Source organism: Penicillium canescens, assembly GCF_028828765.1.
Source record: "Penicillium canescens strain IBT 15451 chromosome Unknown utg000005l_segment0_segment0, whole genome shotgun sequence".
In the NCBI taxonomy this organism is placed as follows: Eukaryota; Fungi; Ascomycota; class Eurotiomycetes; order Eurotiales; family Aspergillaceae; genus Penicillium; species Penicillium canescens.
In genome coordinates this window covers 2,437,935-2,452,879 of record NW_026703967.1, presented here as the reverse complement: position 1 = coordinate 2,452,879, position 14,945 = coordinate 2,437,935, and the positions used below count along the sequence as shown (strand labels likewise).

Sequence of the window (14,945 nt, the reverse complement as noted above, 5' to 3'; positions counted from 1 at the left end):
AGCTCGGCCATAAAGGCAATCTGTTATATCCGATTGAACCAATAGAAGAAGACTATTAGACAGTACTGATGAACCACGGTTAAGAATTGGATGGGTTGTTCGGAAAATAGCTGAATTTTCGGTCAGCATTACGAACTATAATTGCTACCTGAAGTTTGAGCCTGTTAGTCCATAAAATTTGAGATCTATCAAAAGCGACTTAGCATAGCTGTTGTAATCTCCGTTAATAAAGATGCCCGGCAAATTAGGATGCGAAATGTGCCCGCTCGTCTGCGTGAAGCATTTAACATGCATAGCTAGCCGATTAAAACGTGCACTCCTACCTCCTAGCGCCGGTCATTTCCCCTTTTTTCATCTGATGCCTAAATGATATGCCACAAGTATTAGAAACATGGGCTAACATGACAGCCCAAGGGATCGCAATTGCACTTATTGTCCAACCCACACCTGGGCAAAAGTCTCAACGCTGATTTCTCTGGTGCCTCCGATAGGTATTACATATTTTTCATGGCACAATCTGCAGCGACTCGAGCAACTGCTGTAAGTGGATTTGGAGCTAAATACGTCCGCTTTGGGACAGCATGTTACGCGGTCGCTGTGGTTTTCGGAAAAATTGCCTGCGATCTCGTTTTTCTTTCTTTTTTGCGTATTGTATGACCTCACTCATCTCAACTTGAAACTTGGCGCCGATGGGAAAAGCAAACGCGCGCCTGCTACATTGCGGATCTTGCACTGGGTATTCTTGGGCTTTCTTGTTGCCATTTCCGTCGGTGATTTCCTCACATATATCCTAGGAGCCAGTCCAAAATGGGCTCCGCTGCAGCTGCGCATCTGGGCACAAGAGTAGACCTCATTTCTCCGGCATTTGCCCCGAAAATATGAAAATAATTCGGTCCAGACATCAGAGTCGGGTCGGAGAAGCGCGGAGATGAGCACGAATAGCGGGGAATCATAGTGGGGAGACCGAACCTGCCACTTATAAAACAAAACGGCATAGTCCAGTTTGTTTCATCTGTATCAAGCGTTTGCTGTTCAAAATGGCCGGAGTACCCAGCATGTTTACCAACTATATCGCCTATTTGGAGTCTAGTGGCCCCCGCATCGGCCACCTCGACTTTGGAACCTCGATCATCACGCCGCTGTCCTTCAAATCAGGCACACTATTGACCAATCTCTATCAAGTCATCACAGCTGGTGAAAAGGGAATCACGGCCTCCGGATCGCAAGCTTTGCCTCTTTCGAGTGTGAAGCATCTGCCTCCAATTTCAGGGCGGGACATCCTCGCTGTTGGGAAGAACTACGTGGAACATGCGCGCGAGTTTAACTCCTCTGGCTACGATGCCAGCGACAAGATTGACCAGCCGACACACCCCGTAATTTTCACTAAGCGTGCGACCTCTATCATTGGTCCCGGAGACCCTATTTTGCTCCATTCAAATTTCACCAGTACAGTCGACTATGAGGGGGAGATCGGCGTCATCGTTGGCAAGTCGGGCTTCCAGATTTCGGAGCAGAACGCGTTGGACCACGTTTGGGGTTATACTATTGTGAATGACATGACTGCACGAGAGCGACAGCGTGACCACAAGCAATTTTTCCTCGGCAAATCACCCGATACTTTCTGCCCGATGGGCCCTGTCGCTGTGCCTAAGGAAAGCCTTCCAGAGAACCTGACAATACAGACCTTTGTCAACCAAGAAAAGCGTCAAGAGGCCACTCTCGGTGAATTGATCTTCAGCATACCTAAGCTTATTGCTACCATCAGCGCCGGCCAGACATTACAAGTCGGCGACGTTATCGCCACTGGTACTCCTGCGGGCGTTGGCTTCGGTTTTAGACCCATGAAGTTCCTGCAAACCGGAGATGAGATCAGCATATCTGTGACAGGTCTGGGAACCTTGAAGAATACGATTGCTGCTTCTGATGCGGTCAACACCACCTCCGAGCGCGCTGAATCTCACATCCCCGTTGCTAACCAGAAGGCACTCGCCAACTCGGGATTGACCAACATCAACGGCAAGAACCTTTTCTACCAACGGCTAGGTGTTGCAGATGGTCCTCCGGTCTTCTTCATCCATGGACTGGGCGGATCCACCAGTTACTTTTATCCTCTTGTTGCAAAGCTGCAGCCGACTCATTCCTTGCATCTTCTAGATCTGGAAGGACATGGCCTCTCCCCAACATCAGCCCTCAGTACCATCTCCATAGCCTCCTTTGCGCAGGATTTCTACCACATGTCACAAGTTGCTGGAGTCAACCAAGGCGTTACCGTAATCGCCCATTCAATGGGCTCTCTCGTGGCACTCAAACTTGCTCTGGAATATCCAGAACTTGTGTCCAAGCTTATCCTGATGGGCCCTCCCCCAAGTCCCCTTCCGGAGGCAGGAAGTCAAGCCTCCTACGCTCGGGCTGCTTTGGTCCGAAAGCAGGGTATGTTGGGGGTTGTGGATGCCATCATTCAAGCCGGACTCTCAACCTACGTTCAGCAGACTAACACCTTGGCTGTCGCTGCGGTGCGTATTTCACTTTTGAGTCAGGATGCTGAAGGATATGCGAAGGCTTGCGCGGCACTTGCTGGATCTGCCAGTGAGACGTTGGACGTCAAGAGCCTCCGTATTCCTGTTTCCTTTGTTACTGGCGAAGAGGACAAAGTCAGCTCGCCGGCTCTCTGTCAAAAGTACTCAGAGGCTACGGGAGGTGGACATGTTGAGGTGCTCAGGAAGGTTGGGCATTGGCATCTGTTTGAGGATGTAGATCAAACTGTAAAGGCGGTTTTGACGCAGATTTAGGAGCCGTATATCTTTTCTTTTTCGTTTTGGGAAAGGGAATGGTTCCATGGATTTATAGAGCAAAAACCATAAATGCATAATCAATACCACGCAAAAATAGGCGCGAAAAGTACCAAAAAGGACGGAAATCCGGCCGGCATTTCTGAATAGCCTTGTATATTAAAAGGGAACTATACCTTCCATAGGGACCAATGTAGCACAATGCCCCAGATCCAGACGAATGAGATGAATTATTTCTATTCCCAAGCCCTACGTGAAAACTACCAGGATATTTGAAAGGGCTATCGAAATTATTCAATTAAGTTAAACGTAACTAATACGCTGCCTTTTATGTAAATCTGGAAAGAGACTAACTATTTACTGCAAATCAAAACGCCAAATCCATGCTCTTCCCCCAATCAAAACTCCACCTGGAACCGCTTACTAGTTCTTATGCGCTCACCATACAGCCAAAAAATGACAGGTAGCACACAAAGCGCCAATGCAATGAATCCAAGTAGCGAGTTTCCCCACCCAAGTCCAAGTGCCTGGTACATTTTAGGACCGGCGAGGGGGAGCATTGCGCCGGCCAGTGAGCGGAAAACCGTGTTAGCAGCCATGGCGGAGGCAGCGTAGATCGTGAATGCGTCTACCAAGTAGGTACTGACAGTCATCTGGAAGCAAGATTATCAGTCAGCGACACAGCAAAAAAGAACCCTCTGGAGTGAAGAAACATACAAAGGAAACCAGCATGCCAACACCAAGCAACGAAGTCCCAATAATGGGCACAATCCAGTGAGTATGATAATACGCCGACCAGCCATACATGAACAGCGAAGCCGGGACAAACAAGGATCCGGGGATCATTGGTGGAAGACGGTATTCCGGTTTCCTGACTCCGTTCTTGGCAGATAGGTAATTTAGTAGACGGTCAGAGGTGGCTCCTAGGATCACAAGTCCCAAGATTGACCCAATGCCAATACCGAGGTATGAGAGGCCGACTATTCCCTGGGAAAAGCCGTAGGTCTCTTCGAAGACTGGAGTGATAGTTGTGAATAGCAGATATAGATATCCGTAGACCACGCCGACGTAGAGAGAGAGGAGAAATACGATTGGTGAGAGGAAGAGCATTTTGGTTGGGCGGACGATTGAGAAGAGGAATAGGTCTCGTGGTGTGCGGCCGCTATCGAGGGCTGAGCGTAGATTCATGTTCCCTGTTTCTTTCTGGAGTTTCTTTGTTTTTCGGGCTAGGAGCGTTGGTGCATAAGACTCGCGGATGGTGAATATTGAGGTGAATGAGATGGCGCCGCTCTAGAGTTGAAGTCAGTATCAACTATCCCCTGTTTCTTTCGTGTCAATTAGCGCTGTCTCAACTTACAGCCATAGCCAAAACCCAGAAAGTCCACCTCCAACCCTTAGCCTGCGACAAGAATGCTCCAGCTTCATGATGTTAGCAACCTATTCCCAATAGGGCTACACCTCTTAGTAGAGAAATCAACATACCAATAGGTCCTATAACAGGCCCAATCAAAGGCCCAATAGCCCAAGCCGCCATAGCACCACCCCTTTTCTCCTGCGGAAACATATCGGCAATAGATCCAGCACCAATAGTCAGCGGACAACTACCAGCAAAGCCAGCAAAGAACCGGAACACAATAAGGCTGCCAATCTCCGGCGCAACGGCGCAAGCAATCGTCCAAATGACATAGAGAATATTGCAGCCATGATAGAGGTATTGTCGGCCGTACATCTCTGACAAAGGTGCCAGTAGCAGAGGCCCGAAACAATATCCCAGTAGGTATACGGAAACAACGAAGGATGAGAGTTCGGTGCTGGTTACTCCGAAGTCTTTGACTAGACGTGGGACGCCGGGTGCGAACATTGAGGAGCCGAGGGGTCTATTGGGGATATGGTTAGCGGGTATATATGATCTGAATTGGAGGGTAACGTACGTGAGTAGGGTGATCAGGGCAATTGAACATGTTGTTCCGAGTTTCCTTTTTGATGTCCAGTTGAGTGGGTTCTCGGGATCGTCTGGTCCATCCCAGGTGACAATGTTTGGGTCGACATCTGCCTTCTCTTCGTCGTCGGCTTGTGCGGGACCACTCTCGAGATCGGAGTCTCGTTTCGTTTGGTCGAGTACGATATCCTTTTCATCGTCTGTTCGGTGAATTTCCTGAGAACTCGCTCTTGGCGTCGATCCTTCGACGGAGGGGGTGTCTGCATGACATATTTAGATTTTGCCTTTGTTTGCTTTCGCGCAGATCCATGTGCCCAGACACGGATGTTTGATATTTTGGAAGAAAGACTTACTCGCCCCGCTCATGACGTAGGAAGCGTCGCTGTCACGATAATTGAATTCGATCGACGCTTTACAAACTGTTCTCCTGCTTCACTTGGTCTGCTTTTGGGGTCGGGCACTTAACATATGCTTAGATCTAGTCTAGCAGACAGGGAGATGTTGAATCGTCACATAACAGAAGAAAAGGAAGGCGGAGAATTATATAAGAAGAGGGGGTTTAGAAATCGAAAGCAAAGGAATCCTCAAAGTGAACTGCGTTAGCTTCGGAGTTTAGCCCGAACGCCGGTGCATGCATAATTCCGGAGTATTCCTGGGATAATTTTGCACGGGATCTATGATTTTCAGCCTAACGGGGTGTCCACTAGGTCTCTTTGCTCTTGAAGTGCATTTGGAGGATAGACAAGGATATTGTAGGTAGGCTACAGCCTCACATCATCCAATAAACAACATGCAATCAATACGAGACCACCAGTTTTCTACCTGTACACATAAAGGGGTGGGGGAGAACAACATGATCGATCCCGGTTAGGGGCTCGTTCTCAGAGGCCCGAGCCTCGCACAATTTTAATGCCGTGAGATACATTGTTTTTGATGATATCGTCAAACGACTCAGAGATAACCCTTTTGACATGTACAGATGTCTTTTCTTGTCTCCATATTTCTCCATAAATGTGGAGAGAGTTAAGGTAGTCCTTATCCCCGCAACCGGCATTCGGCTAACGGCAGGTTCCGGTACGAGAGTAAGCAAGCTGCATAACAATAATGACGTCCAAACCTCGTGGCTACCCAGTTACCTCTTGGCCCTGCAGCTAAGACAGCCAATGCCACAATTTCAAGCCTCAAAATTTCTTATTTCCGTGTGATTGGTTGGGTGGTTTGATCTCGGCACAGAAATGCCGAGTCGGTGTTTTGCTGGTGCCTTGAGCCAGGATTACAGGCTTGGAGCTACTATTCCAAACTCGATCTCCGAACTTTTCGGCGTTGTTTTAGAATGTTGTATGATGCGATAATCAGACGACAACTCATATACCATTACAACCCCGAAAAAGAAGCGCCGTGATTATCAATACAACCATTAAACGAATCACTCGTAAAGATGTCGAAAACACCCAAATCCAAGTCCAAGTCCAAGTCCCGGATCTCATTCCACGTCGATGGATCATGACTAAACTCCTGTCCAGCTGTGGTAGTCGCAGTCTCCAAGCTCCGAGTAATACTCACCAAAGGATGAGCAGGTTGATCCATCACCGGTGATAAACGGAGTACCTGGACCAGTCGATGGAGATAACCGGGGATATCTTCGTCGTGCATATCACACGCCAGGGGTGTCTGCTGACGTGACACCCTCACCAAGCAGACGCAAGCAAATGCGACCATCGTTCCAATGTATGGTGGGAGCATCTCTAGCCATAGACTTTTGTTGTTGTCGTCCACGTCCACTATACAGCGGATTATTGCAAAAGCGCTTCGTATCGCGCCGTTGACGAAGGTATTCGCGTTTGTATCAGATCCAGTAGGAAGTTTGGTGGCGTGCGACTGTGATTGTGACTGCGATCCTCGGAAAACATGCGAAAAGAGGTATAATGTCGCAGAATAATAATGAAGATCGAAGACGCGACGTGAGAACCCTGCCGGCGAATTCGTGAAGGAAAGCATACCGAGCCACTCCTCGCGCCATCGATTATAGGCAATACTCAACCGAGCGAGCTCATCCGGTCGTTGTGCAGCAACGTGACATTCGATATCCGCGCCGAACATGTCGAAGACACGGCTGCTGATGGACCACAACTCCACCTGGCTGATCATCGTCAGGTCAGACGGGGTGGTGAAGTAGCTCTGTAGGAAATCGCGTGGTCTTCGTAGTGATTGGAAATCTCGTGTTAGGGGCGGTCGACCGTGGATGAGGGAGCAGTGATGGTCGCATATATAGACGAGCCAGTAGAGTCTGGTGCGGTCGTAGCAGGCTCTTTTTGTATGTGGCATTTTGGTGATGCATCTGTGTAGATCTAGTTCTGCAGCTATGCGGACGGCTTTTTGTGTATGCGCATTAGATGTAGACATCGGTATCTGGGATTGTGGGGTACTCACCTAGACTATTCAGCGCGGTGGATACTTCGTTGAGCCATAGAGCTCCAATGCATAGAGCGCGGACATCGTCGAATGAACGATTATTTGAGAACATTTTTGCGGACACTTGGTTTTTGAATAACTCAAGAAGAGCGTTGTAGTTCTTGGAGCCATTGCAGAAGGCGGCCACGGTGGTGACTGCAGTTGTAAGGAGAGGAGAGCGAGTGCGGATCACAGTCAAGGTCTCATTCTCGTCGAGGATATGGTGTATACAGGGATCAAGGGTCCTTTTATAGTACGCGAACATATTCTCTGCTGTTTCTTGTGATATGATTTCGCGGGATATTGGATCCGGGGTTTGACCTGAATTCGTCATGTCGCTTGGTGTTAGGCTGACCATTGATGATGCTGGGAATGCTCCAAGACTGCATGACAGATTCAATGTAATCGTGCCAGAGATATTGTTGTTTTGTGGATTAGTTTGGATGTTGACTCTCTCTGTTTCGGCATTATCGATGCTTAACGGCTGCTGCCATGGAGCGGCATTCCCGGCAGTAATTCTAGGAGGCTGGTTCGTGCTTTGAATGATGGACTGCTCGAGTCTGCTCATCCGGCCTTCCATTTTCTCCTTCCATCTAATAGCCTCCATTAGAATCTCCAGATATAAGGTGGATATCTGGAGCACATACAAAACATCATTTTCCAGTAGCATCTGGAGACTCTTATTGACAGTACATGACAGCCCACGAGATTTGCAGCGATTGCAAGGGGGTTTATCGTTATTCATGTGACATTTTATCTGAGATAGTTAGCCAACGACTCTGCATATTGCAATAATTGAATGGTTCTCACCTTCAGCTTGCGGCACAGAACACATGCCGTGATCTTTCGCGAGATGTCAGGAATCTTCCGGTCCCCAAATGAGTCGCGCAGATCCATTGCTGCGGAGGGTTGCATGATTGATGCAATTCAACAGAAGATGCAATCAGAGGTAGAAGCAGGACAGAGGCAAAATCGACCTTGAGGTACGAGTCCAAAGCCAATGGCGGGTTTAGTTCGGCCCCACCACGGTCTTCTTGCCGTCGCCTCGTGGCGAGGACCGGCCAATCGGATGTATTCAGATTGGAGTGAGAAGAGATATACCTATTCATAAAGGCTTACTCTGCTTGTGAGTGAGAAACGGTCATTGCTTCAAGTATCTTAAACTAATAAGATCCAATTTTGAATATATACCATGGTATCATCCACGCTCAATGAAATAGTTACAACAGAGGTAGTCAAAGGTGGACATTTCTCTATACGGCAGAGAACGAACCATACTCTAAAGAAAATAAAGAGACATGACTTTCCGACCCACGCGGGTATACTGTGCAATGGAAAGCCCGCCTAAAAAATCATTCGACCCTTGTTTTGCTTCACGTTGACATTGTAGTTCTTCCAAACCATGATGCAAGGGAAGGCTAGAACCAGAATGCAAGTCGATGCAATACAGTTCATGCGCTGGGCATAGCCCCATGTATACGCAACGGCAGTATGGAGGGTTGAGCCCCAGGGGTAGGTTGTCTGAACATCGATACCGTCGAAGTAGATTTGAGTGGCGTTGCCCTTCAAGTTGTCAGGCAATTGGGAAGCGAGAGTCTCGACAAAGACGTTGTTATAGATGGCAGCACCGACGGCCAAACCGATCGCACCGCCAATGTTGGAGAATAGTCCGATCATGGCCAGCATCATCGGGGTGCCCTCACGACCACCTGCCACCATGACAGCCATGTCTTCGCCAATCACCAGGGTACCTCCGGCGAAGGCAATAAAGATCTGACACATGACGACGTAGCCGATACCGTGCTCTGAGCCTCGGAAGTAGATCATCAGACCAGATCCGAGGATCATGAGGGGTGCACCAAAGAACAGGCAGATGTACTTGAAACGAGCAGTCGCCCAGATGATAGCTCCGATGATGGGGGAGAAGAAGCAGGAGCCGACATTGTAGATCTGGAGCATATATCCTGCTTGGACTGCTGGGATATTATAGGACATCAGGATAAAGTTGTAGAAGTACTGATCCCAGAGTTCGAAGCTGAAAAAGAGCACGGCGGATAGAAGGCATGCGCCGAGAATTGTTGGTCGCTTGATCAACTCATAGCGGATGAAGTGTGTTCGTGCGCCCCATTTCTCCCATGCAGCGAAGACAAAGAACATGCAGAAACCAATCACGATGAGAGCGATGAAGCTCGCGCTTGAATACTGGGAGCGTCCGTACTGTGCCAGACTGAATGGCAGGAGGAACAAGACCCAGGAAATCATCAGTAGGAAAGCACCAACGACTATAGATTAAACGTCAGCATCGATAATCGGAATGTGTTGCAAGGGCCCATACCATCAAACTCATGGAAGTAATGCAGGACGGACTGTATGGTAGTGCGCCCACTGGGCTGGCGACGGAAGATGCCTTGCTTCCTTGCTTTCTTTTCATAGAACTTGAACACCACAGCCAGAGGCAAGAACACGAATGGCATCACAATGCAGAAAATACCATATCCCCACCGCCATCCGTACTTGAGGTAGATCGAGTTTGCCGCTAGTGAACCAGTGAACGCAGTAACGATGAAAGGCGTCTGGATGAAGCCGAAAGCGAAAGCTCGGTTCCTCAGACCGGAGGTATCCGCAATAAAGATATCCAGGATCAGGTAGATGCAGTAGTACCCAATCCAGTAAAGCACATAGCCCGCTGCATATCCATTGGGGCCATTGCAGGCGGTTAACACAATCATGCCGAGAAGATAGATACCCGTTGACACGACCAGAGCCTCGGCACGACCCCACAGATTTAGAGTCTTACCCATCGGCAGCTTGAGAATGCCACCGACGATATTCGCCAGGATGTATGCTGTTGAAACCTGCGGTGCGGATTTGAAGCTTCCCATAACATAGTTAATCAAGTAGGTGCTTATCGCCGAGTGGAACGCCAACATGAAAAAGCAGATCCAGATCCTGGAAATTGATCATCGTCAGATATCGTCGGTATGCCACGCAGACATGATCCAACTCACCAAGCATAGATGCCGACCAACGCCGACCAGCTCCAGACGAGAGCCGCCGCCTCAGCCTTCTGCTGACCCAACTCCGCCCCCTCTGTGACCTGATCGGGGTGACGTACCAGCTCCTTTTCATCGTCGTTCACATCGCCTGTGTGGAAGCCGCCGGTGTTGGGTGGTGATTCGGTATCGGATTGCGACGCTTCTTGGCCGGCATCGAGGCCTGATTTCTCCTGTGATCGATACGATTCGTCTCCGACTATCGTCCTGGCGATGGCACCGCCTTCATCGCGACCTCGAACTGTCTCGAGGACGCCCATTCTTCTGCAATCCCGTGAATCGAGCACTAGATGCTCAGACCGAATGCGATCCTCAGTCCCGGATGCTGTGTGAGGTTGGAGGATATAGTGGGATGGAGGAAGAAGAAGAAGAAGAAGAAGAAGAAGAAGAAGAAGAAGAAGAAGAAGGAAGCATTGAGGGGTCCCTATGATCTGGAGGCCCGGGAGCTCACAGAAATTCCCGCAGCGCAACCCCAATTTTTTTCCTCGAAACGGAGGCTCCGAAAGATCAGATAATCTCAGGGAAGAAAACCCATAATTGGACCACAAACCAATCAGAGGCTGTTGTGACAGGAAGTGATCGCTCATTCGTCTGTTTGTCGGACCCAGTCCGCAACACTGATTGGTCACTGTTGAAGTTTTTTCCAGAACAGGTATAGCGGACCCACCCATCCCAGAGTTGCAGTTTCCCTTTGTGACCCTGGCCCGTTTGCGTCAACCTCAATATCACAGTGTGTTCTTCTACTTGCAAGTCATGGTGGCATCATCTGTCTCACTCTATTTCCCACTTACCACCTGGGCGCGGGGCTAGAACCTACCCCTTACGTCTCCACGCGACACCCGTGCAAGGGAACAAAAAAGCAGAGATAACATAGATCCTTTTCAGCCAAGCAATCATAGCGTCATGATTTCGATTCCCGGCCGTCTTTCAACCTAATTGACTACGCAGTGGGGGAACAAGTCGGCAACCTTCGGCGGCTCCGTACGCAATTTTGACTTTACAATCCTGTTATCTGATCCAAATCAGATAACCATCAACCAGAAAAGTACCACTGATGACCCCGTGAATCAAGCTTCGACCTTGGCATGCTCATGGGCTGGCTAGTCAAGCCTCTCCCGCTGAGAAGTCTGTGGGACGCACAGACTGGGGTACCAATTGTGGCCCAACCCAGGTGGGGCCCCTTCGGATTGTTTTGGCGGCGCTTGAGGCGCTTCGCCCGGTCACTAACTTTCCATGCCAAGGTTGCTTTGATCCTTCCTGCAGACACTTCTCGGCTTTGCGATCGATTTCTAATTTCTATTGGCTTCAAGTCGTGTGAATCGTTGACTATCGGAAGATCTTCTGCGGTTCTTGCTGCAGGCGGGAAAACTTTGCGTATGGCTATCGGAATCGCCCGGGACTGGACGGACCGAAAAATCACGCAGCCTCGGAGTATCAATCTGTCATCTCATCTCATCTAATCAGATCCTTTGTCACAAATCTAACGGAGATCCCGAAGACGGCCGGCGATGATGCTGCTCAAGTTGGAATACACGTATCACTAATATCCTTTGCCACTCTGTGGGACATACCGATGAAGCTTTACGTTTTCCTAAGCGTACAAATACAATAGGGTTTTGATTACATCTTTCCTTGGGATCCTCACTTCCCATGGCGTTAAGAGCCGTGATGGATTTTGGAACCTAACGCAGCAGAAACATTAGACTAGCGAGGCGGGGGAACTCCCAGATGGCAAAAGTGCATGTAGAAGAGAATCAGCGAGACGTGACTGTTTGCACTGTTTGCACTAAATGTGTCGTATATAAACCCTCTTCTCCCTCCAAACTTCCTTCTCTTTTCTTTCTTCTTTAGCTCTCTTTGCCTATTGGCTTAGATCAAGTGTAGTATCTGTTCTTTTCAGTTTAATCTCTGAAAGTTTCCTATTGGGAACACTTTGATTATTCTCATTTTTGGATCCCGCAACTTGGCCTCTGTGCTTGCGCATGCCTCGTTGCACTGTGTCATCGGGCTTACACTACCCTCGATCGACGCGAATCCTTTTTCATCAACTGTGTCGGCTTGCCCGACCGCTTGGAGAAGAAGTTGTCCATCCTGTCCCTTTACATAGCCTGTAGGTCTTGTGTACTGCTGTATTCGAAAACAAATTCATCCGCGTACACTTACACATAGTTTCCAAACCCTGGTCTGCAGGGTGGTTAGCTGTGCATGTCCCTTTTTCAAGAATAGACGCCTGTATTTTGCAGGAACTCCCAGTACGATTGCGACCGACATGCACCCCCTCCCCCAAAGTCTGCCCGTCTTTTGTAGGCATTCACTTACCCACCATCCTTTTTGTTGCCCGAGCTGGTATATGCGACATGGCACCGAGGCTACCCCTTTCGAAGCTACAATTTAATGAGGACTTGTTACGGAGCCAGTCGCTAACTACGTTTCAGATGGCCGGAGAAGCTGGATGCAGCGAACGATCAAAAATATCCGCAGAAACTTACTTGGAAATGTCCATGCCCCTCCAAATCGAATCGGTCGAAGACGAACCATAACCCCATCGACATTAGAAGCATTGTGCGATCCCCTGTTGGAAAACCCAAGTCTCTATCTGGATGAGAAGGCCCTTTTCTTCTGGGACGATTTCGAGACACAAATAACAACCTCAAAAGCACCAGGAGGGCTCTCGTCTCGAAGGGTTAGTCTGAAAAGGTAGCCCGTCAGAATGCTAAGGAACACAACGCGGACTTACGGGGTTTTTTTTAACACAATATATCAGACTTCCAGCCCTATCACCTAGTATACGTTGGTGAATCAGGGTGTGATAAACGGGTAGGCTTTAGACGGACCAGGTGGTCACCACTTGGCCACGCTCCCGTGCAAGCATCACATTTTCACCGCGACCAGCGATATCAGATACTGCCGGTATATGCCTAGGACGGAACTGTTCTCTCTCGTGTATTCCGCGGCTCAACTGGTGCCACCGTATTCGAGGATTTCATCGCTAAGCTTCTGCAGCACGGCGGAAGGTGGCCAGAGCTCAGATCTGTTATTGTCAGGGACAACGCCTCCTTTCATCATTTTCAGAATATTTCGCAGATGTGTGTTGATACGGGAGTGGAATTGTTTATCTACCTCCATACTCGCCAGACCTTAATCCGATTGAAGAGATTTTCGCTGAGCTTAAGGGCTTTATCAAACGTACCTGGAGCTACTATAAAGACGAGCCCAGTCAAAGATCCGACTTTTCCTTGAATGGCGTATCAGGGTGGTTGGTGGCAAAACAGGGAGCGCTAGTTGCCATTTTCTACACGTGGGAGTGGCGATAGAAGCTTGGGCTGGTTGATCTCAGTTATGGTGGTAAGTCAAAAACGACTCATCCAGCTCCACCGTTACCACCACGAATGTCATCACCTCCAGCTTCTCCACTAGTTTCAGTGCAAACGTTCAGGATCTCGATCAAGAACTGTTCATGTGAGCTTTGTCTTCACTAGCGCAATTCGTGCCTGACATTGGTGGTATTCAGAGGTACGGCGAGATGGAGGCTGCTTCTAGCGCCCTTTCCGAAGTGTTTTGGTTCTTCAGCCTTGGGGCGTGCTTGGGTATTGGGAGTTACACGTTATCACGCTAAGGCATTGCTCTCGGAGGGATGGTTGGTTCCGGGTGGCCCATCATTAGTTTGCGGCCCCTCAGCTAGCTGGCAACTGCAGGTTTTGTAACAGAATTGTCGGGGATGGAGTTGGAACAACTTCTGAATGGAAGGGAAGTTTATATGCGTAACATTCACAATCCCGATTAGACCTAATTCGGAAAATGGAAAGTTTCCTCGAGCGGCAATACAGCGCGTACTGTAGGGTAAGCTTTGCTCCAAATATCACACAGATCCCATTTACAAAGTAAACTAATCACAGCCGTTGTTATAGAAGAACAAAAAAGGTGAGGAATTAGTCTTGAGGACTAGGACAAAGTTTGGGATGATTCCCATCACGGCAGTCGGGTTTTCCGAGGCGTCCACAAGGAATATGGCCGTTTTCACAATGAGAGTGTCCAAATACGCGTACAGCCCAGTAATATATCCGAGCCCAACTCTTGCATTCATCATCTCCATCACATTCGTGATACAAGTCCGACTTGAAATTCTTATCGATCATCACTCTGTTTTCACGGCTGCAGCGAGACTGCCTCCCATAGTTGCGATAGCCGAAGTCATGTCTTTGGCAGCTAGGAAGGAAGTTATTTCCGTCAGGATAGTCGTCGGCATGAGAGCATCCATCGTCTGACCAATCCAGAAGCTCATGACACCAGCAGGCAGATTTTCTTGCCTGGAATTCATGCATGGAAGCATTGAATAAGAGCCAATTACTTAAAGTTTCGCGTGATGCTTCAGATGTACAGTCGAGGAAAGCTGTTGGACCATTAAAATTAGTAATAGATTTCCAGGAACCCCTTTTACCAGCATTCACTGACATGTGTTGTTATAATCAGCATCATTTCCATCAACAACTTCAACGAGTGGTACTTGATCTGCTGCTGCAGATTGATAAAGTATGCTGCTGAAGAGGAGTGGTAGTAGAAAATACATTTTCCCGTGCGGTATATGGGCAAAATAATACAGAAGTATCCGTAACTCGGGTTTTCGTATGGCAGCCTAGGTAGGTAGACACGTAAAAGATATTCCGGCGAAGATTCCACTTTTAAATACGGAAGAGCACCTCGGCTCTTAAGTAT

At 48.6% G+C, this 14,945-nt stretch overlaps 6 protein-coding genes across 6 annotated transcripts; 2 read left to right on the top strand and 4 right to left on the bottom strand.

The window, feature by feature from the left end:
- Window positions 1–1,037: 1,037 nt before the first annotated feature.
- On the top strand, window positions 1,038–2,789 carry N7446_008527 (bifunctional fumarylacetoacetate hydrolase/alpha/beta hydrolase family protein; the record flags this gene model as incomplete). Its single annotated transcript, XM_058517272.1, has 1 exon — window positions 1,038–2,789. The coding sequence occupies one exon, from the start codon at window positions 1,038–1,040 to the stop codon at window positions 2,787–2,789; it is 1,752 nt and encodes a 583-aa protein (XP_058370918.1).
- Window positions 2,790–3,110: 321 nt separating this feature from the next.
- Window positions 3,111–5,260, bottom strand: N7446_008526 (MFS transporter). Its single transcript, XM_058517271.1, has 6 exons — window positions 5,082–5,260; window positions 4,721–4,988; window positions 4,272–4,666; window positions 4,147–4,208; window positions 3,507–4,079; window positions 3,111–3,442 (listed from the first exon to the last, which is right to left on the bottom strand). The coding sequence occupies exons 1-6, from the start codon at window positions 5,092–5,094 to the stop codon at window positions 3,188–3,190; spliced, it is 1,566 nt and encodes a 521-aa protein (XP_058370917.1). The 5' UTR covers window positions 5,095–5,260; the 3' UTR covers window positions 3,111–3,187.
- An 842-nt stretch (window positions 5,261–6,102) lies between these two features.
- N7446_008525 (uncharacterized protein) lies at window positions 6,103–8,094 on the bottom strand (the record flags this gene model as incomplete). Its single annotated transcript, XM_058517270.1, has 4 exons — window positions 6,103–7,100; window positions 7,159–7,772; window positions 7,827–7,936; window positions 7,990–8,094. 4 exons carry the CDS (start codon window positions 8,092–8,094, stop codon window positions 6,103–6,105), a joined length of 1,827 nt encoding a protein of 608 aa, XP_058370916.1.
- Window positions 8,095–8,523: 429 nt separating this feature from the next.
- sit2 (putative siderochrome-iron transporter) lies at window positions 8,524–10,492 on the bottom strand (the record flags this gene model as incomplete). Its single annotated transcript, XM_058517269.1, has 3 exons — window positions 8,524–9,461; window positions 9,515–10,128; window positions 10,188–10,492. The coding sequence occupies 3 exons, from the start codon at window positions 10,490–10,492 to the stop codon at window positions 8,524–8,526; spliced, it is 1,857 nt and encodes a 618-aa protein (XP_058370915.1).
- Window positions 10,493–10,522: 30 nt separating this feature from the next.
- Window positions 10,523–10,747, top strand: N7446_008523 (uncharacterized protein; the record flags this gene model as incomplete). The annotated part of the gene is made up of 1 exon (XM_058517268.1): window positions 10,523–10,747. The coding sequence occupies one exon, from the start codon at window positions 10,523–10,525 to the stop codon at window positions 10,745–10,747; it is 225 nt and encodes a 74-aa protein (XP_058370914.1).
- Window positions 10,748–14,367: 3,620 nt separating this feature from the next.
- On the bottom strand, window positions 14,368–14,550 carry N7446_008522 (uncharacterized protein; the record flags this gene model as incomplete). The annotated part of the gene is made up of 1 exon (XM_058517267.1): window positions 14,368–14,550. One exon carries the CDS (start codon window positions 14,548–14,550, stop codon window positions 14,368–14,370), a length of 183 nt encoding a protein of 60 aa, XP_058370913.1.
- Between the last annotated feature and the right edge of the window lie 395 nt (window positions 14,551–14,945).